We start from the raw sequence: 21,156 nt of genomic DNA, 5'->3' as shown, positions 1-21,156 counted from the left end.
TTCAGGCTCCTTGATAATTTAAATCAGGATGAATCAAATCAGTTCCTACATATAAACTGTTAAAGCATGCAGACTTATTTCTTTCTCTGAGAAGCCACTTGGAGCTTTTTCCCTTGTCCATAAAGCTCCAATCGAAAGTGTCTGCTCTTTGTGAAAGAATTGATCCTGTTAACTGGAGGCATTGGGAAGATGAAAGCTCTAAGGCCTAATGATTACTTGAGGACATTACTAAAGTCTTTAATTCCTCCACTGTTTTACCTGTATTACTCTTTCTGTGATGAATCATCTATTGCAAGCAGATTTCATTACTTTTGACAGGAGACTAATATTTTTAATCAGAACCATGGGTTATTTCAAGGGTAGTTAACCTCTGTCTTTCTTTTCATCACAAGCTTTCCTGCTGCCCCAAAATTTTCTCTTGTTACTGTTCCAATTAAGTTTGCAATGCTGGTTTAGCTGAGCTTCTGTCATTCTTTCCATAATAACCATGGATGTTTCTTCTCTCTAGGATTTATAACTTGTGCAAAAGAATTTCTGTCTTCAGGTAGCTCTGTGTTCCAGCCAGGACATTGTATTTTTAACTTGATTTGAGCTAGCTTTGTCACTTAGTATAGAGGAGGACCAAAAAAAGGGAAAACTTGACACGGCGCATTCTTCAAAATCCCTCACGTGCAGTTAAAATATGACATTTTATGGCCTGTTAGAGTCTCATGTCCAGTGCTGTGTTGTGCCTTGTGTTGCCAAAAAGAGCCTAGATGTTAGGATGGAAGAAGACAGATGGAAAGGACTGCCCTAGCTAATTGTAGAGTCAAAGGTGAGTGACTTGCCATGGGGGAGTTGATGAGAAGTGCCTCATTCTCTGGGCAAGTTTCACAGGAGGCTTCAGCTGGCTGGTTGCTGCCTTTATTTGCTCCTTCTGCCTAAGCACCACTGCTGCAGGAGTATTGGTGAGAGTGATTACTTGCTAAGGTACCTGAAAGGTTTTGGGTTTCTCATTTTTTTTCCTTGTAGAATGCTGATGTCAACACCAGGGAAGAAGTGCTCCATTTGGCAGTGGTATGGCTTTAAATGGGCTCACTTGGACCAGAGATCAGTCCTGCTTTAGGAGCAGCTTCTTACATTGGTTTCCAAACTGCCAATTCAGGGACTTGACGTGCTGGGAAATCCCCAAACCAGAGCAAATTCATGGCAATTCAGCACCTGCTGCCTGATGAAAAGATGGAAATCTCTTTGAAAATGAGGCAAAAGTTGTATTTGCCATCCCTTGGCTTGGGGTGTGCTTCTGTGATGGACCGTGGGGACTCTGTGTAGGGAAGGAAACCTTTACCCCTTTAGGTGTTTGATTACTGCAGTGGCTCAGTGTACTCTGAAGAGTTCACTGAGAAGATTAGCTTCATGATGCCTGTGGGATTGCAGAGACACCCTCTAGTCAGGACAAAGTGGTGGCAGGGTCTGTTGCTTTAAAAAAGTCCAGCTGAGAGAGAAGTACTTTGCAAGGAGGCTGCCTGCATTAGATTGTTCTCCCTGTTGTCCAAGTGCACCTTCATCCTGCTAACCCTTCCTTTGTGGTGCAGTTACTTCACTAACCATAGTATGAAACCTTTGAATAACATTGAGCTTGGTGCCTGATAAAGAGCTGAAATGTAGAGATGCAGTTTTCCTATGACAACTTTTGTGTGAATTTGAAAGTACTGCTTTGGTACAGCAGTCTCTGTGAGGCCAAGGGTAAACACACATCACCTATGAAGTTAAACAACACTATTTTTTTGGGAAAAGGCTCTTGAGTTGGAGCTCCTATGATATCATAGAAAAGCCATGAGGGCTCTTTGGTTTACAGATTTTTTTTTCCTTCATCTGAATGCATTGAGAGTTCAGGCTGAAGTGTTAATGGAAGGCTTGAGGAGAGGAATTTGGTTCCATGATAATTTAGGGGATGTTTTTTATTCCTTTAACATGTTTTAAACTTTTAATAGGACTTAGCTAGTTTTGTCTCCTTTGTTTTTACTTTTAGGTAACTTTAATGGGATTTTTCATTTTGGTCTAAGCTTCTTTTTTAGTCTGCACTTACACATTTCAATAGCCACATGATATGGCCCAAAGTCACTTCTAATAGCCACGTTTTTCTTCATTCAACAGTCTATCTTTTGTCTGTCTTTTTTCCTGTAGAGTTGGATGCAGGTGGTGCAAGCTAGTGCAGATGAGCTGAATCAGACAACTGATTTGAGCTGAAAAATGAGTATTTGGCCATATCAGTTTCACAGTGTGATTCAGCAGCTGGCTGTGCAGACAGGTTTTTTATGTCTGCTTTTCTCTGTCTTTAGTTGTTTGTCAATAGCTGCTTCCCCACACAGTCCGAGTTGCCACAAATTACAGCCTGACTTGTTAAGGAAAACCAAAATGAGTGGCAATTTACATTCATAGGTTGTCCTGTGAACTGGGGCAGCTCTCAGCTCCTGCTGCTGCTTTTTCAGGAGCAGTCTGTCCTGGTTGCTGGAGCTGAGGAAGGCATCTGGGGACATGATTGTGCCTCAGCCACTCTAATATGAACTATCAGAAACCTGAGGACTCACCTGGAAGTTTTTTATTTCAACTAGAAAACTTGTTTGACCCTTACAGGTGTATGTGTATTGTGATACAAGTGAGCAATTTGTCTGTCTCTATCTGTATGGTTATCTATATTCCCCTCTTTAGTGGGGTAAACTGCTCATGGTGATACATGCTGCTGTGTAGGTGCTGTGACTGCCTTGGAACTGGAGATCTGCCTAAATTGGGCTGGAGGATGCACATGGAGTCAGAGCATTTTAAGGTCAAGTGTGCTGTGAGGGACATTTGCTGGTGATAACTGTAGAGCTGCCTGTTCCTCCTTGGCTGAAATGATGGCCCCAGCTGCAGCTGAAGCAGCTCCAGAGCCTCTGCAGTTTGCAGGAGGATCTTGCACTGCAGAGGGGACACCACCCTGCAGGGGAACATGACAGCAATTACAAATGTAGTCCCTGCATCATCCCTGAAGTGGACAGCATTCTTCCTCATAAAATAAAGCATGAAGCTTTTTTTGGTATAAGTGTGTTTTCACAATCCACATTAATTGACTTCCTTCATGGTTCCTACTGTGATTGCATAGTGAGTGCTGTCTTCTTCAGGGGAGCTGTGGGTCTGGGATAATCCAGGTCATGAAACATCTGGCTAAGCATTGTGCAGCACTCAGTAGATGTCTCTCTACCATGCTTTTCTGGAGCTCCAGTGTTAGGAGGACTTGGCTCAGTGTGCTTGCCCAGCTGGTGCCCATCTGGTGTTCCTGTGGATCTGTTTGGGGAGCCTGGGGAGGTGATGGCTGCAGTGCACAGATACCTGGTTATGTGCGAGAGTTTCCTCGGGGCAGAGGCTTTCTCACACAGACCCATGCCCCAGATGTAATGGCACAGGGAAAGCAGTATTGTTTCTCTGAGCAGCCTGAGGCAGCTGTGCTGCTTGTTTGTGCTGTGTTTGCATGTCAAACTTGCAAGCTGGATATGTGATGCTGGGTAATGTTTACCAGCTGTGAACTGGCTGTCCTCTCCTCCCCAGACCACTTCGCTTGTCACTGTACAATCTCAACTTCCCCTGCAGATTTTGTGTGATTTGCCACACTTTGATCTGGTCCTTTCCAATTGGTATGTGCTGTTAATGTCTACTGAAGCTACTTAAATTGCCCATAGGTAGACTGACAGGGAAACTGGGACGTGGATGGGAATGGGGGAAAAAGAATCCACAAATTGAAAATTGTTCCAAGTCTTCATGGATTCGTGATTTATTTTCTGACAGAAACACATTTTTTCAGAACACTTGATTTTATTCTTTTTTTTCTCTATGGATTTGCAAAAGGAGGTTAAGCTGTGGTCATTGCCTGATTGGATAGATAATTACTCGCTTCAGAATGCAATTTAGGATATTAACTTGTAGTAACTGACCACACAAGGATGGTACTCAGTTGTAAATGCTTATAACAATCAGGTACTGCTCAGCATTGGAAAGGATGGTAAATACATTCCACAGAGGCAAAGTTTGTGGGATGATTTAATGAAGGATTTGTGTTCTGTGCGCCTGGGGTCTGATTTACTTTAATAAGTGTGTTGAGATTTTGGGAGTAAAGACTGGTGTCTATACCCTGCTGTGTGTGTGTGCCATCACAGGCTTTGCAGAGCTGCTGTCCCAGCATGTGCTGTGGCTTCACCTGTGTGTGTGTGTCTCTTTCAGGTACATGTACTGGACTGACTGGGGGGAAACCCCCCGGATAGAGCGGGCAGGAATGGACAGCAGCATGCGCAAGATTATTGTTGATTCCGATATTTATTGGCCAAATGGACTCACGATAGATCTCGACGAGCAGAAACTTTACTGGGCTGACGCAAAACTGAGTTTCATTCACAGGGCAAATCTGGATGGTTCCTTTAGGTAAGCTTCCTTTAGTCTATAATAAAGTTATTTCCCACTTTCTGTGTTCATTTTGAGGCTTTTTTCCCAGTAGTCTAGAATAATGCAAATACCTTATTGGTTTTTTTTAAAATGCTGTTCTTAATAGCCTTGCAAAAATGCTATAAAACTGGTTTTAAGAGTAAGACTATTTGTATCAGTACTTCACTATAGACTGTTCACAGCCTTCTTGTACAGCAGGACTCTTCTTTTTTAGGCTCTTACTTGTCTTGAAAATAGTTGGAGGTGCTTATTTTTATCCTTGACAAGATAACATTTTACTTGTGACTGGGATTTTACGGAATTGTTAACGTGTTTTTTACCAGCAAGAAATACACACTAAGACACACTTGGCCACGGCCCCATCCACAGATGTCCTTTATGTCATGCTTGTTAATTAACCAATTTTGGGTTGTTTCAGACAACAAGCAGTTAGAAAGCAGATTTTCCTAAAACTTTCTGGAAACCACAGTGGGGAAGTTTTATGATGACTGCTGTCCAAGTGTGCTGTTAAGTTTTGACTTTTGTAGCCCTGGAGAAGTGACACTTCAAGCAGGACAGGCATTTGAGATTGCATCTTCAATTCTGTGCAGTGTTCAACGGGCAAGTTGTGTTGATTCTGAAGGATGAGTTGTCATATGCAGTAAAATGTCCTGCCAAAGTAATCTCTGCTTTGTTGGCTTTGGTCTTCAGGTAGTTTTAAATTGCATTTTAATTTTCATGATTTCATAACATTTTAAATGCCTGTGTCAATAAAATTGTTTTGCCTTGCTGAAAAGTTGGAGGAGCTTTATTTTACGCATTTCTGTGTAATAGAATAATATGCCTTCCCCAAAAAAAACATTTTCCATGCTTTTTTTCAATTTTTTATACTGAGATGCATTCTATGCCTGTTTTTCACAGTCATAAAAGAGCAATAGCAATATTGACATCCTTTATAAAACGCTCTGAAGTTCCTTTGAGAGCACTGTGTAAAGAGCTGGATAATGGTGGCATTGTAGTAAGTGACAAGTATTGACTGACAGTCCCAAGTAGAGACAAGGGAAAAGGCCTTTGTGGAAGGCAGTGGTAGCTCCAAGTCTGGCTGCAGGTTTGTAGACAGAATGGAAGATTTTCATATAATTCAACATGAAAATGTTTGTCTGATTTGGGGGAGAGTGGCAGAGTTTGAGGTTTCCAGGCTGTTTCTGCAGATTTCATGCACTTACAAATTGTACAGACTTCACTTGCACGTGTGTGTAAATCTTGAAGTTGCAATTGGCAACTAAAATCTGTTCTGCTCATTTTATGGTAGAGAAAGGCCACCTGAAAGGGTGAAAGACTTTGAATAAACTAATTCCAGCAATCTGTCCAGATCACTTTGTGGTAGATCAATGCCTCACCTCCCAATCAGGTTTCTGTTGAATCATATATCAAATAATATTTTAGGAAAAATAATGTATTTTGCATTAAGAAAAAATTGGCTCACTCTTGCACATTTTACTCAGCTGCTGGAGCATATAGATGCAGGTCAGAATATCCCTGTACAGGGTACATTCTGGAAGTTCCTGATGTCTGACTGCATGTGAACTTTTAGGTATTGTCCAACGTAGTAACTCCTAAAGTGTTACGGATATTGATAAAATGCCATGAAAATTGATCTTAATCATAACTCCATTTAAATGAAATTTTTGTTTATTCCGTTTTCCATTCCATTGATCCGTGTTGAAACAGACATCTGTGAAGTTGGGACTCCTAGATTCTGGTGTTAGATGTACTTCAGTAAGGGCCAGACTCAATGGTAACTTCAGAAGTAGTTTCTGTTCCTTAAACATGGAGCAAACAAGTTTCACTCATACATGACAATAAAGAAATCTGTAATGTTTCAAATGCTTCCACCCCTCCCATCCCAGAATCCATTCAGGATTACCTCAAGATTCAAACAAAAAAGAAATTTGCATTCTGTGTGGTAGATTAATGTTACTGGAGCAATCTGCCTCTTAGCAAGCTTCAATTTGCAACCACATTTTCTGGAACTATTTCAAGGGATGTAATTACAGGAGAAAGGGAGACTTGATATCTAAGAATGATGGAAATAGGGGCAATACATAGTGGAAAACAGCTGTTACAATATTAGGATACAACCACTGCAGTTGTTGGTTAAGAGGAAAGAGCAATGGTGAGAGTGGAAAGAGAAAGTGGTATTAGTATTTGTATTTATTCTGTGGTGTTTTATGGTAAGAAGTAGTGGTAATTAGACAGAATTTTAAGAACAGTTTCAATTTTATCTCTAGAACAGAAAGATCATTAATAATTTTGTTTTCTCATGTATATGCTGGTACTTGTGTGCATGTGTCAATTTGTTTTAAACTTGTCAATGTCTGAATATATATCACAAATTTTGGGTGTATTTTTTATTCTCTTCTACCCTGGAAAGTGCAGATAATTACCTACGTTGCTCAAAATGAAACCAAGTCCTTTCCCTGCCAAATGTTAGCTGGTTTTTGTTTTTCCTTAAATGCCTTCACTGGGGGAAAAAATTGAATGTAAATTTAATATAGATATAAGAGAATTAAGTTCCTCATTTTCCTTCAGGATGACACTGAGACTTCAGTTTTCTCAAAGTCATATGATGAAAAATTTTGAATAATGCTCTGCTGTGCCACAACACTGGTTTGAAAAGTGTGTGCATGCATTTGTGTATACATAAGATACATGGATTTTGTGGAAACTGAGTACCTAGTGTTTTGACTGAGGAACTGTCAAGCATCTTTTCTCTGACTTAATGAATATCTTCAAAACTACAGAATCTAAATTATATACATTTATTGTAACAGGTATAAATTTTGGGATCCTGTGAAAACATGTTAGAAATGTCCTGTGTTTTGTGGCTTTCAGTTCAGCTAATTCTTGGAGGTGTGGATGTATGTAATGGAAAAAATATCTCAAATGTTTCTGATTTGTATAAATTAGAAATATTTCATTTTGGGAAAAGTATAACTGACATTTGCTCTACATTAAAAATTAATCTGCAATATACTGATTTCTGCTGCAGACAAAGTTAGGAGGGGTCATTTATAAGACTCATAGGTAATTTTCTGCCTTTTTCTGCTAGAGGAAAAGACTGAGTGAAATTGAAGTTCTGGGCAAAGACGTCATATACTGCTTTAATCAGAGGAACACTCTTTGGACCTAAATTTTCTTGAAAAGTCACTTGTGTTTGAGTATTTGCACAGCTCACAAAGTTAAGGAACTTAAGGGGTCAGTGTAGAGCCTGAATAAGATACTTTGATGCTCTGAAACCCAATAGATTTGTGTTCTTATTACTGTGAAGGGGTAAAACCTTATTTTACATTTTTCAGTCTGCTTGTCACTTCTATCACTTGGTGAATCTCTTGGTCCCACGAATTTGTTGAAAGACAACAGTTCCTCCATGAGTTTCTACAGAGCCAAATCTTTTCATGTGTGGTAATGGGTGGAAACAATCCATTTTTTAATCCTTACTCTCTCTCTCCCAAAAAGGCAAAAAGTTGTTGAAGGGAGCCTTACTCATCCCTTTGCTCTGACCTTGTCCGGGGACACTCTGTACTGGACGGACTGGCAGACGCGCTCCATCCACGCCTGCAACAAAAGGACGGGAGAGAAAAGGAGAGAGATCCTGTCTGCCCTCTACTCGCCCATGGACATCCAGGTCCTGAGTCCGGACCGGCAGCCCTACTGTACGTCCTGCTTTCCCTCAAATCCCCTGCATGGCTGCTGCTTTCTGCCTGGGAAAACCTGAGTCACACAAGGGCTTAGTGGGGAGTTTCAAAGCTTTGCGCGCTTGTCGAGGGGTTGGTTGCTAAAGGTGGAAGTGCTCGAATCCTGTACCTTGCTTTGAGTATTCCAGCCCAAATCGGTGAGAGCTCACTCGCTGTCCCAGTTGGTTGCAAAATCCAAAATCCAGGGCAGTACTTCAGTGACTTCTTTTGGTTTGGAATATTTGAGCAGCAATGGTACCAACTTACCTGGCATCTTTTTAATGCCATTGCTTTCAAGACAACTGTAAGAAATGCTTATAATTACTTTTTTTTAATAACTGAAACTGCTACAAAGTATCTAATAATGTTGTGCTTATAAGTGCCATTTTTGCAGTCCAGACTTGATCTCCAATACATATTAATTACTTTGTGAATATCTTAGTATGGAAGAGTTGTAGTTTTGAGCTTTCATAAGAACACACACATCCATCTATTTTTCTGTTTATTCTCTCGTGCTACTTCAAATGAAGTAGAGTATTGAAAATTGAGAGCTGCATGTATTTTGTGTGTTACATGTGGCAGCTGGTCTAGGTTTTGAAGGTTTTTTAGGATTGTGAGAATGGGACTTAAAAGCAGTGTTGTGAAATGTATATAATTGAGTAGCTCTGGGGAGAATCAACTCTTGTCCAGAGGAAATACTCTTGCCATTTGGACTGGCTTCTTTCTTTATGCCAACTGTAAAATCTGCTTCCCTAAAGATAACATTTGTCATTCCAATGAAGTTTATAGGATGTGAGTAAGCAGGCCTGAAAGTAAGCAAAAGGAGTTTGGAGAACATCTTGGGATGGAGCATGTGCAAGTTTTCCTTGAGGTTGCTGGGTATGCACAGCACCCTGGTCTATCACACAGCTCCAGATAAGAGTTTGTCTGTGCTGAATTCTTGTCATTGCTTTTAGCTCCAGGAATGTCCCAGCCTTGGGTCATAGTATCTGAGTCAGTCAGAAAGAAAATACAGCACATAGAGCATATGCTGAAAATAGCTCAGATGCCATTGACTTCATTAAGATCAGGCTTGGACTCCTTCCTCAATTTTTTTTTTTTTTGCTTTGTGAGTGCCACTGGAAGTAATGGAAGTCAAATTAACCAGACAGTTTGAACTTCTGTATTAAAGTAGTTCAGATGATGATTCAAACTACAGTTTTGCAGAAATCTTGCAAAAGTTGCAAATATTTTTTATAAGTGGCAATATTTATCCATAATTACTTACTAATATGGTTTCATGTCTTGCTGCCATTTTTTTCCCCATCTAAAGGAGGAAGGAGTGTTCAGTTGTCGTATGTCCATCCCTGTCCTGTACATGCAACAGTATGTTCCTACTGTTGTGTAGGAATTGTACAAATTTTTATGTTTTCTTTCATAGAACTGGTCATCCCATCAGTTGCATACATCTCAATTTAGGTACCCTTAGAGTTAATATGCTGGGGAGGGGAGATATCAATCATTTTACATTGTGGTGCCTCTGGTTTTTAGCACTAAAACTTATGCCAGTCATTGGGGATTTATAATTTCTTCCTCATGCAGGAAACAGGGCTTATGGGCTTCTAGAAAAATGAGAATAAATCTGTTTTGTTTCTTGAAGTTCACACCCCATGTGAAGAAAACAACGGTGGTTGCTCCCATCTGTGCCTGCTGTCTCCAAGGGACCCCTTCTACAGCTGTGCCTGTCCCACTGGTGTGCAGCTGGAAGATGATGGCAGGACGTGCAAAGCAGGTAAGAACTTGGCTTTTGTCTGCAGTCACAGTGTTGGTGTGGTTTGGGTTCACTGCTTCAGAGCTGATTCTTGAAGAAGTGAGTTGAGAGGAACTGCCTGATACACTGAAATGTCATTCTGCATCCAAACGTCCCACCAAGCTCTCACCAAAGATGGTGATTTTTATGAACTAAAGTAATCCCTGTGGTAGAAATCAGAGAATTTTGTCTGTATTTAGGGTTGCCAGTTCTCTGTAGGAATGAAGTATTATGTGGAACCCGTTGCTGAAGGATTTTATTAGAAGTAGTTAATGTAGGACATCTTTCCATTCGGACAGTGGAGAAACTTCTGCTCCCTCCCATTCCTTGTCCAGAAGAGATCTGTGATAAAGTAGTGGTGGCTGAGTTGTTGAGATAACTGAGAAAACACTGCTCTAGGTGAGTTGTCCATGTCCCATGAGCAGGAGAGGGTTGTGTATCACCAATAAAAAGCTGTTTTAGAGAATAACTATAGAGAATAACCTTTAGTTAGAAAGTGTAACTAGGTGCATATTTTGTATCCACAGGTTGAATGAGCCTTATGGTATACTTTGAAAACTTGTTTTTTTTGATTGGGAAGTCAATCAGTCTGTCAAAGCTGCCTTTAAAAAGCAGGCAACTAACACTGATGTGGTGGTAGAACACTAGGAGGCAAGGTTTTGGAGAGTGTTCTGCTGACTCTGCTGCCTGTCTCCAGTGTGCTTTTGAGTCTAGTCAAATAATATAATCATTTTCTGGTGTGTCTCAATTCCTCTTCATACTAGAGCAAGCAAAAGGGATGCCTTTCATTTGTGAGCTAGAAACACAGTTTAAACACTGAATCTCCAGGGTTTAAGAGCTGGCTTTATTAGCTCATCCTGCTGTAACTGAAAGGCTTATAAGGTAGTTTTGCAGCTGCTAATAGACTTTTTCCTTTACTCCTTCCAGCTTTGGAAAGTTTCCCTTTCACAGCTTTAAAAAAACCCCACTGAATGCTCAGGACAACCTTTTTAGACGTTCATGTTGACCTCGTGTTTCTGGCAGAGGGAGTGAAGGTCAGCCTTCTTTTGGCATTTTGGCACAGGCAGGACCGACTGCTTATACTGTGCTTTCACCTTTCCATTGTCAGGCCAGACAGTCTGCCAAGGGTTTTCTGTCAAAGGAGGGAAAAAAAAGTGGGATGAGAACAGGAAATCTGGTTTTGCATAAGAATGCTGCTTTTTGATTCAGTTTTATGGATTATTTCTTTCCCAAGCTCCACATCTTTTGTTGCCCTGTCTGCCTTATGCCAACATCCATGTGCTTCTCTTTCCCATCTTACTAATTAACTCGTTGGTTGCAAGGAACTGACTTTTGTTCTCCACACGAGCCCTTTGTAGTGATGTTGTAGCAGGAGCTGCAGATCCATGGGTGTTGACCACCTCTTCATTTTGCTCCCTGTTGGCTTGGCCAGAGGTGCAAAAGTACAGAGTCACTTGGGTTTATGAGCTTCTTTGACTTCAGGCTGTTAGGGGAATCACACAAAAGCTGCTGGGGGTTTATTTGCATAAAGAAAGAGCATTCTGTTCTCAAAATCCCTGTCCACATGGGGAGTTTACTGGTACAAATACATATAATGTTATTGTATGTATCTGTCAGAAAGAATTCTTGAGCAGAAAAGCCCTGGGCTTCTTGAGTGATTTTAGCTCTGTTGAACGTTGAAGTATACATATATTGATAATGTTCAGATGAGAGCACTCTGTAGCTCTTTACAAATGGTAAAGGGCCTAGGTAATTAACAAAAAATAGGACTTCAAGGATAGTGCCAATATTTGCCTTGCTGAGTTATGTCTGTTTAATGAAACTCTGAAACTCTGGATTTTATACTTTGACTAAACTAATCATTGATATGCTAGAACCTTAAGTATTGTGCCTGTGTTAAAATAATAGTTCATTTTCCTGTAGTTTAAGCTTTTGGTGTTGATTTATTCTTGCTTTCTCTCTGGTTCTAAAGAGTTACTCTGAATAAATTTTTTTAAATGTACCTTTACAGTAAATATCCATTACTAATAATGGATATTAGATAGATAGCAACTGGCATCAAGTATATCGTCTCCTCTGGGAATGTGAACATGTTTTGTGCAGGTAAATTTATTGTTTTGCAGACCTGTGGTGCTAAGCCTGTTTTCCTCTGTTGGCTTGAAAATGTTCTGCACTTCCTTGAAGTTCCCATATCAACAAGCAGGGAGTTATAAATTTGGAAAGTAAATCAGCTGCTCCTGACCATGTACTCTTAGCAGAGTGAACATTCCAACTCTGGTCTTTGAAATTACTTAGGATGCTATGTTGGGCCACTGCTGTCTTGTTGGATGTGTCAAATACATGGTTTTAGATGGGTATCTGAGCCTGATCTTGCTGGCATAGAAGGTAATGAGGTCACAGTTCGTAAAGCCTGTCAGAGTCTGGTGATTCCAGTCGTGCCTGTGGAGAGTGGCATGCTCAGTAGGAATTGGTAACACCTTGTGACTGTCAAGAACTGACTAGTGAAATTTCATGTCTCCAAATGAGCTTCAGTTCTTAGATTAGGTAGTTTTCTTGATTTGTGTTTTGTTTGGGTTTTTGTTTATTTTGTTCATTTGTTTGAAAGCCTTTCCTAAGCTGACTTGAGCAATTGCAGGAATATTTGAGAAAGGAACCAAAATTTGGTTGCAGTAATTTAGAAGGGTTGTATAATTCTACCAGCAAATAGGCCAGCTAAAAACAGAGCAAAAGGGTGGACATTTCACAAGCTTGGGGACTTTCTGTTAGTAATTCTGCCAATTTAGGATTATCCTGAAGTTTTTCTTTCTTTCATTGTTTAAGGATCACATTTATTTTCTTTATGAACAGAATTATTTTGATTCATGAGTCTTGCGTCCATTTGCAGTGTCTCCTTTCAAGAAACTGTTCTTTCTCCTTCTTTCCTGGGGTTCCTTTCCTAGGATTTAGTGAGTTCTGTTGTTGTGCCAGTGGTGAAGTGTTGTGAGAAAGACAAATGTATTAATGGCTACTCTCTTGTCTCCAACAGTAAGTTATTTGCTCCATTTTTACCTTGCAGGGCTTCAGGTGATACCTGTGACCTTTTTTGAGCAGATTGACCTTCCTTATGCTTCTCACTTTCCACAGTGTCCAGTGAATTGCATGAATTTATCTATAGTTTCCCAGTCCAGCTCTGGTGCACCTTTGGTGTAATTTGTACCACTTCAAGTGAATGTTTCCAGATAAAATGAAACTGGATCTTTGCACCCTGTTCTGCTTTTGTGGGGTAGGTTTGTTTTGCTTTGCTGGGTAAAGCTGCAGTCTCGAAGTATTGGATGACTCCCCCTGCTTTTTCCTTCCTTCTGTGACTTGACCATGTGGTTCAGTTTAATCACATTCAGGGAAGTCTAGATGGTTTTTGTGCATCTTGCCAGCTAACTGTGATTGAACCCTGATCCCAGTCTCTTGTACAGCAGCTATGTGTCTGCATCCTTCCAAGACTGACCTGGTTTTTGTAAACAGCATTCAGCAGCATGTTCCTCTTGTGTTTCTGGAAAATATATAATTTCTTTCTGCTGTGTTCAGTGTCACTGGCATACAGTAATCACTGCAGGCCTTCTGAAGGAATGTTAAAAGCTTCATCTTTTTTCTAAGTGGATAAATTTCCTGTAAGTGATCACTCTGGCTTCCTAAATTCCCTCTGCCTGTCAGAGTTGCAGTCCCAAAGATTCTTACTCTCATTGCACATCCTTTTCTGATATCATAGTTAGTCAAAGTATATGAACTAGAATTAGTGGGATAGCATTTTAAAACTTATTATCCAGAGCTGATACCTGCAAAATATTTTCAATATTCCACACTTCACTCTCCCAAGTCTTAACTAGCTTGGCTCTAGGGCTATGAAGCTGTAATAAAAGTAGGATAAACTGGGACTTGAGCTAATGTTCTTTTTTATTCCATATTTTTAACTTCAGCAAGGACACTCAGAGCTACACAATGTCAGAATTAGCCCAGATCCATACAACTTCTGGAAGCTGTGTACCCCTAGTTTTAAAAGAAATATTTTTCAGAATTTTGTTTTGCTTCTTATTAAATATGTAATGTTTGCTTTGGTATATAGATAAAGTATTTCAGTAAATGCTGTGGAATTTTACTCATTGTGCACATTCATTGCAGCAATTTCACGTGACCTGGGTATCATTACTTCTTGATCCATTTTGTGTATCTAAATTCCTCTCTAACCAAATTTAAGTCTCTATTAAGAGGAAACTTTTTTTACTTGCTTCCACATAAAAACACATACCAAAACAAGGCAAGCCTTTCTGTGACACTGGAATCTCTTCGAGATTTAATTTTACTCTGATTTGTTGTCTTTCCATTTGTGTTGGGAAAGGTCAGGATTGTGTTTCCTTTCTTGTGTTTAAAAGCAATGTGAGAGCTCTCTTGGTAAGAAGGCATAAGGGTGGTTGAGGTATAGATGTATTTGCATGCCATGCAAAGAGTAGATGACAAATGTGACATCCAAATTTGCCATAGTTTTGGAGAAATGCTTTTCATATTTTGAATTTTGCATAAAGGAGTGATGCCTGGAAGTAAGGGCAGTGCCAACTGAGGTATGTTTGTTCCTTCAATGCACTAGGCATTGGCTCAGCTGAGGTCTAAGCCAGGGAGTGTCTGGACCATGTTTTTGGTCATAGGGTTTGGTTTTAGGTGGTCCTGCAAAGAACAGGGACTTGGACTCAATAGTCTTTTACAACTTGAGATATTCTATGATTCTAAGCAGACCAAGCAAAATTGGCTCCAGGAAGGGCTATAAAACATAAGTGATCCTCTGCCATAGCTGAATACAAAGAATTTGGCTGCTTTAGCTTCTGCTTACACTGATAGTATTACTGAACTCAGAAGAACTAAATGCCCGTGTGCTGGGGGACAGATTTGTGAGCTGATGCTATCCATGCAGTGCTTGCTGATGGATTGCTCCTGTAAGGCAATTCCTAAATGCTTTCCTAAAGGCTGTGCAAAAAATGTGTTAGGAATAAATATCCAAGATTGCACTGACTCCTGCTAGTGACTTGCCTTAATGTTGAGGTAGCTGGCAGGTTTGATAGTGAGACAGGTACCTGAATTTGCAATTATCTTAGTGACTTCTTTACCACAGCAAATCTACCCTTACAGAAAAGGGGTTTGCACTGCTTGAGATGTGGAAATTAAACTCTTGCTGTGCATCAGCATGAGCATTCCTTAAAGCCAGCATGAGAACCACTGCTGTATATTGAACTTGAAGCACAACATGAGTCAAATGAAAAAAGTTACTCATTTTTAGAATCTTTTATATATTCAGTGGCAGGACTTTGGTTGTTTTAAAGTGGTAATAATGAGAATTTCTTCCCTCTTCTGCTCCCAGTCTTCCAATGTACCTCAGTTGATAGATACTTAGTAGAAATGCTTTTAGATATCTCAGTCTAGATGTTGTAACGAGCCAGCTGCTTTTGGCAATGATGTTGTCCCCGCTATGTCAGAATGTAAGTGGCCATTTGAAACATGGTACATTGACCTCAACTCACCAGAAGCATTTCTCCAGTGGAAGGCAACTGTTCTTTGCTTGGAAATGGGATAATTTGGCTGTGAGATAGTCCTATGTGGTGTTAGAAGTTGTAAGGTTTCTGCCAGGAAGCTGTGACAGCTGCAGTTTCTCAAAAAAATGAGGAAATTCTCTTCTTCCAAATAAAAACCAGAAAAAAGCCATCTCATTTTCATAACTGGAAAAGAAAGTACTTGCTTCAGGTGTTTGAAGAGTCAGCTACCCTTTTCTATCATTGATCCTGTTGTTGAGGCAGTTGATCAGGGCTATTTTCCCCAGTGTCTTATTTCTCTTTGCTGTTCTGCACATTGCAAAATAGAAAACAGTGGTTTTGGAACCTGCTGGCTAATACTGCAGGGCATATAGTGGTTTTTTTATATGCAAGAGATAGAAGAGTATTGAAGGAAGAAATGCTAAGACGCTTTCTTCTCATCTTCTGTGTATTTCTTGGTGCACATCATATGTTTTAAAAGTTTTGTCTGCGGTTCCTTGGTGTGCAATCATGAATTTATTACAGCAGCTAAGCCTCCAAACAAGACAAGCTGGCAGGCAAATACCTTCATGGTGAAGTAGTTACTTCATGCCATTTGACCATCAGAGAACATTTCTTTGCCAGCATGTCTTCCTGATAAATAAGGAGAAGCAGTATGGATTAATCCAGATTTTCTGATTAAGTAGATCAGTCACTAATTGGAGAAGACAGTCTTTTTGAGACAGAAAAGGGTCAGGGAGATATTTTTTATTTGGGGTAACTGGTGTAGAATCAGTTCTTTGAAGTACCTGATAAGGCTTCTGCTGGCTTTGTGTGAATAACTGTCTGGAGTATTCCAGCACTTGGAAGATGCTGGAAGAGAAACCTGGTGTATCAGTAGATAAACTCTGATTATATTCTAGCATTGATTTGGAGCTGTATTGGGAAGCAGCACTCATGTCCTAAATGTCTTAATCTGTTTGTCATGAGATAAAAAAGCAAAAAGAAAACTGTATTTTACCTTGTTTTCTAGAACCTTGACAGTAACTGGTTATCTGTCTCTCCATGTTGACAGCTCTGTGACTGAAGTGCAGCTGTGGAAAATCATGGGCTTTTGGTTGCAAGACACTTTGATTTCTTTAGGTGTTTTCTGTCCTGTGCCTGGTGTCTGTCTACTATAGAGAGATGTTATCCAGAAGCTGGAGGACTTTTTCTTCACTCCCTCTCTCCCTATTGCACTCCCAAAGGTGTATTGTACTTCCTTTGTTTATTGAAGATTTGTTGATATTGCAAGTTTGTAAGAGAAAACTGTCCAGTAATGGGTACCTGAGAGTATGGGAAATCTAGAGGTTACCTCTTCTTGTTCTATTCCATTTCACAAAAATTTCATGAGTGGTTTTTTTTCCCTTTCATTCAGTGTGTAAATCTTTGTTTTGAGTTGTTTCGCCCTTGCTTTATTTAGTGTGTTATGTTGATTTGTTTATTGGATTTATATGAAAAGATCGCATTATTTTCCATTCATAGCAACTTTTGTGCTTCTCAATGGGGACTACATTGTGTAGAGACAGAATGAAATAGCCTCATATGGAAATGGCCTTATTTATAATTTCACTGGATAAAAGCCATTAGAAACATACCATAAGGAACAAACCTGGAGGGAGTGAGGAGCATTCTTGAAGGGCTGCCACATCATCTTCTAGTTCTGTTGTTGGTGGTTTTCCTGGGCTATGATGAATGAAAGTTTCTTTTCAAGCTTTGTTGGTGCATGTTTCAAATTGATGACTACTTTCCAGGACTCTGAAACACTGTCTAGTTGGAGCTTATTTTTGTGGTTAGGGTTTTTTTGTTTTGGGTTTGGTTTTTTTTTTTTGGTGTGTGCGTATGAAGGAAATAGCAACGCTCTCCCTTTTCAGCTCTGTTGAGTCTCTGGATTGAGTCTGGTTTTATGCTGCAGAAGAACCACACCCTGGGTCTGCACTGGAAAGGTTTACAAGTAAACTTTGTTATCTTGCATTCACTATGTGCTGGGAACATACACAGGCAAAGTCACCAAGACCCAGTGATAACTTCCTAGGCTGCTGTGGCATGACTGCTTCTTCCAGCATTGGGTGGCCCAGTCTGTTTTACTGCATCAGTGTGAGATTGAGACTCTCCCTAGATTTGAAAACCCTAATTTGCAGCTGTTTGTCTCGTTTTTTGTTTGTTTTGTTTTGATGTTTTGCTTTTTTCTTGATTGTGTCAGCTCAGAATGGAATTTTCTGGAGCTTCATCAGACTTGGCACTTAATAAATAATGCTTAAATTTCAAAGCATTGTACAGTTTTCAGCCCCAGAGAGGGCGGTGGGGTGTAAAGTATTTATTTCTGTTTGTGTAAAAGATGACAGCAGTGCAGAGAAACTTAATATGTTCAAGGTCTCTTGCTGAATGGGAAACAGCTGCAATTAGAAGTCAATAGAAGTGGGATTGCAGAAAACCTACTGTATTTCTGTTCATTTTAAAAATAAGTTAATTATGTATCTTGTTGAGTTGTAATGAATTTTTGATCCTTGTCTCTGTGCATTTGAGGTGTTACTGCCAAAACTCTGTTTAAAAGAAACTAGGTGGTAAAATGGATGTCAATTCTAAAGTCAGTGATTCCTTAGTCTGAGCCAGTGAGCAGAGAGCAGGTACATGTAAACTTGAAAACCTTGCTTTGTGAGGAAACACCACAATCCAAAACCTACCCTTTTCCTAGCATTAGGGATTTCTGACAGACTTTTTCTTGGCCCATCCTTTTTCCTATGGCTTGCAATGAGCTGTTATTAAGAATTCTGTGCAAAGTGATATTAACTTTTTTTTTGTTGCTAATAAAGAGTAGAAGCTGGGAGTATGAGATCTGTAAGGTAACAGTCAGACTTACCACTTAACATTTCCAACTTTTTCTTCTCTGTCTTTGAAGCACAGAGAGAACAGACAGACCCAGGGCAGGGTAAGATTTAGCTGTTCAAATGCTTTGAGGTCCTTGTTTGAAACCTGTGTGTAAGGGCAGCTTCTTTGCTTGGCACAGCAGTAGCCAGATGGCTGTGCTGACCTTTGGTTCTGGTTAATACCAATGCAGTTATGACTTACATTAATGCTGTTTTGTGTAAACTTTCCCAAGAGTTATCTACTCCTCTGGCAGTAGTAACTTCTCAAACTTTTGTGCTCACAAGTGTAGTACTGGGCATGTAAAACTGAGCCTGTCTCACAGAAGCTGTGTCCTAAACTAGGACAGGGTAACTGGGATTTCTGTCTTGCAACAGCTTTTTCTGGAAGAAACATTACTTTTGTCCCAGTCAGCTGCTTTGAGCTAATGATCTTATCAGCTGTGCAGTTTAACTAATACTCCATTTGTGGGATTTCATTTTGGTGGCTGTGTGAATGTGTCAAAACTCTGATTTGTAGGTGTTTTTTTGTGGTTCAGGCAAAGCTGGAAGTCTGCTGCGATGATAGTGGAAGAAGCAGGGAGACAATGGCTTTTCACTGTAACATGCAGACAGATATGATGTAATTTATGAGTTACGTAAGTGCTCTGGTATTTCCTTTCTTTGTCACAATTGTTAGTTTTCCTTATGCTTACTTACCTTTCAATTAAATCAAGTCCTGTCTGAATGTGGCCACTCAAAACATTCTTTCAAAGAAACCTTTCCTGTTTCTATTTTGCTGGTTGCACACTCCCACTGCACGCAGTCCTTGGTTTTAAATTGCCTGTGCAGTGTCCAGCTGGAGAGTGCATGGCCAGCCTTTCACAGCCCACCACTGTCACACATTAAGAAGAAACACTCCTGTCTTCCTCTCAGACTGAAAGATAAATAAAGGCCTGAACTGGAATGCACAGTGCTGTTCATGTTGCAACTGACTCTAGTAAGGTAACTAAGGAGAATGTTAAAAGTTTAGTTAAAAGTTAAGAATGGTAAAATAAAAAAAATTTCATTTATTTCTAGGTATTGCTAAAGTTTGTTTCAGCTCCTTAAATATTACTGTTTTCTGGGGAGGTTGAGGAACAAGAAGGGGTTTTACAGAGTTTTGTTGATTTAAATGCAGTCAGTGTCATTACATCATTTTTCCTTTGGTGTGAAGAGTGACTAATGTTAAACCCTTGTGCAAGGTGTCATAGTTGCTTTGAATATTGGAAAGCTTATTAAACAGCATGGCAGTGTTACCAGTATTTATACATTCCATGTTTTCCCCCAGAACCATACTCCAGCCCCCTCTTGCCATATACTGAAAGTTGGCCATATAATTCACTGTATTGCAGCAACCAACAAAATCTCTTGCATTTTGGATTTTAGTTTATCAAGAGTGCTGAGGTAGCTGTGCTCAAACAGCTTGTAGAGGAGTTGCCTGCAGTCAAAGTACTTCTAACACACTCTTTTCAAATAGCACTTACCATTTTGTTCTTTGGAGCAGAGCTAAAATCTTTCCTGTTTTTACAGTGTATCTGATTTTCTCCCCACAAGTTTCGAGATTTCCAGAGCTGTTTGTAATGAGACTGAGTCTGTACATGCAGGTGCATGCTCATGCATATACATAAAACTGGGGGATGAGTCCTACAATAAGTCATTGTTCTGGCCTAATTAGCAGACAGACAAATGGGAAGGGAATAGCATGGCCTTTTCTGGCAAAAATTAACAGAGGCAGCCACTGCAGTCCACATGTTTAGGTTGGGTGAATAAATTGGAGCATTTGTTACTGTGTTATAGATGTCTTGTTACTTGTCAAATGTGAAGTGGGCCAAGGGAAGAATAAAAAAGGGTCTTGTCAAGCTGGTGAGATGGCCTGTTTTGCTGCTGTCAGCTCTGACTGCAGTTAATTTTGCAAATAGAATACAGTTGCCATTTCCAGCAGTGAAGCATGAATTTTTAATAACAAAAGCACTAACCAGCCAAATCAAAGCAAGCATGATATCCTAGTATAGATATTAAAAATACTGATTTCTAGGTATGGCAGGAAAGCGTCTTGTGTAAGTGCCAATAAAAAAAAAAAAAAAAAAAAAAAAGGTCTCCTAACCTGTTTCTCTAGGATTTATTAATTGCAATTAGAGTATAGAGTCTTCTTATCCTGGAAGAGTTCAAGGCCAGGTTGGGTGGGACTCTGAGCAACCTGATCTAGTGGGTGGCATCCCTGCCTATGATAGAGGGGTTGGAATTAGGTGATCTTCAAGGTCCCTTTCAACCCAAACCTTTCTGTGATTGTATGTCAACCAGAACAGCTCATCAGTTCTTATGGTTGTAGATCTACTGAAAATTTCTCTTGAAGGTCTGCATAAATCTTGGGCTGAGTAGAGAAAAATAAGCAGTTAAAAATTTAAACCAGTTGAATAAATAAAACAGTTTGAATTTGAGTATTTTAAAATACTTTCCAACTGGAAATTTTAGATTGATCTAGTTCCTCCTGATTTTCTATTTATGGTTTGCATAGAAAACTTTTCATAAACTTTTGGTGAAATGTTTGGTTGCTGCAATTGTGATGTCAGAATAGCTTGCATTTCCCACTCCCCTCTAAAAAAACTTTTGTTCAGTGTGTGGTGTTATAAATGACCATGTTGTAACAGTTAGCAGTTCTGTTGGGAATCTCTTGGTCCTGTGGTTAAAGAAGTGACTGCAGTGAGAGAGGTTTTTGAAGATGAAGTTAATTAAATATATGTTATAGC

The 21,156-nt window shown here is 39.8% G+C and overlaps 1 protein-coding gene across 2 annotated transcripts in view; it reads left to right on the top strand.

The window, feature by feature from the left end:
• The window catches only part of LRP5 (LDL receptor related protein 5), a 137,345-nt gene that overhangs the window by 40,839 nt on the left and 75,350 nt on the right, over positions 1 to 21,156 (top strand). For both annotated transcript variants that reach the window (XM_033062751.1, XM_033062753.2), the window contains exons 3-5: positions 4,234 to 4,431; positions 7,951 to 8,147; positions 9,808 to 9,939. In XM_033062751.1, the coding sequence (XP_032918642.1) occupies positions 4,234 to 4,431; positions 7,951 to 8,147; positions 9,808 to 9,939 (527 nt within the window). The remainder of the gene's footprint in view (positions 1 to 4,233; positions 4,432 to 7,950; positions 8,148 to 9,807; positions 9,940 to 21,156) is intronic.

Source organism: Catharus ustulatus, chromosome 6 (genome assembly GCF_009819885.2).
Source record: "Catharus ustulatus isolate bCatUst1 chromosome 6, bCatUst1.pri.v2, whole genome shotgun sequence".
Classification (NCBI taxonomy): Eukaryota; Metazoa; Chordata; class Aves; order Passeriformes; family Turdidae; genus Catharus; species Catharus ustulatus.
The sequence above is the reverse complement of the archived record's forward strand: the minus strand, read 5'-3'. Positions and strand labels throughout refer to the sequence as shown.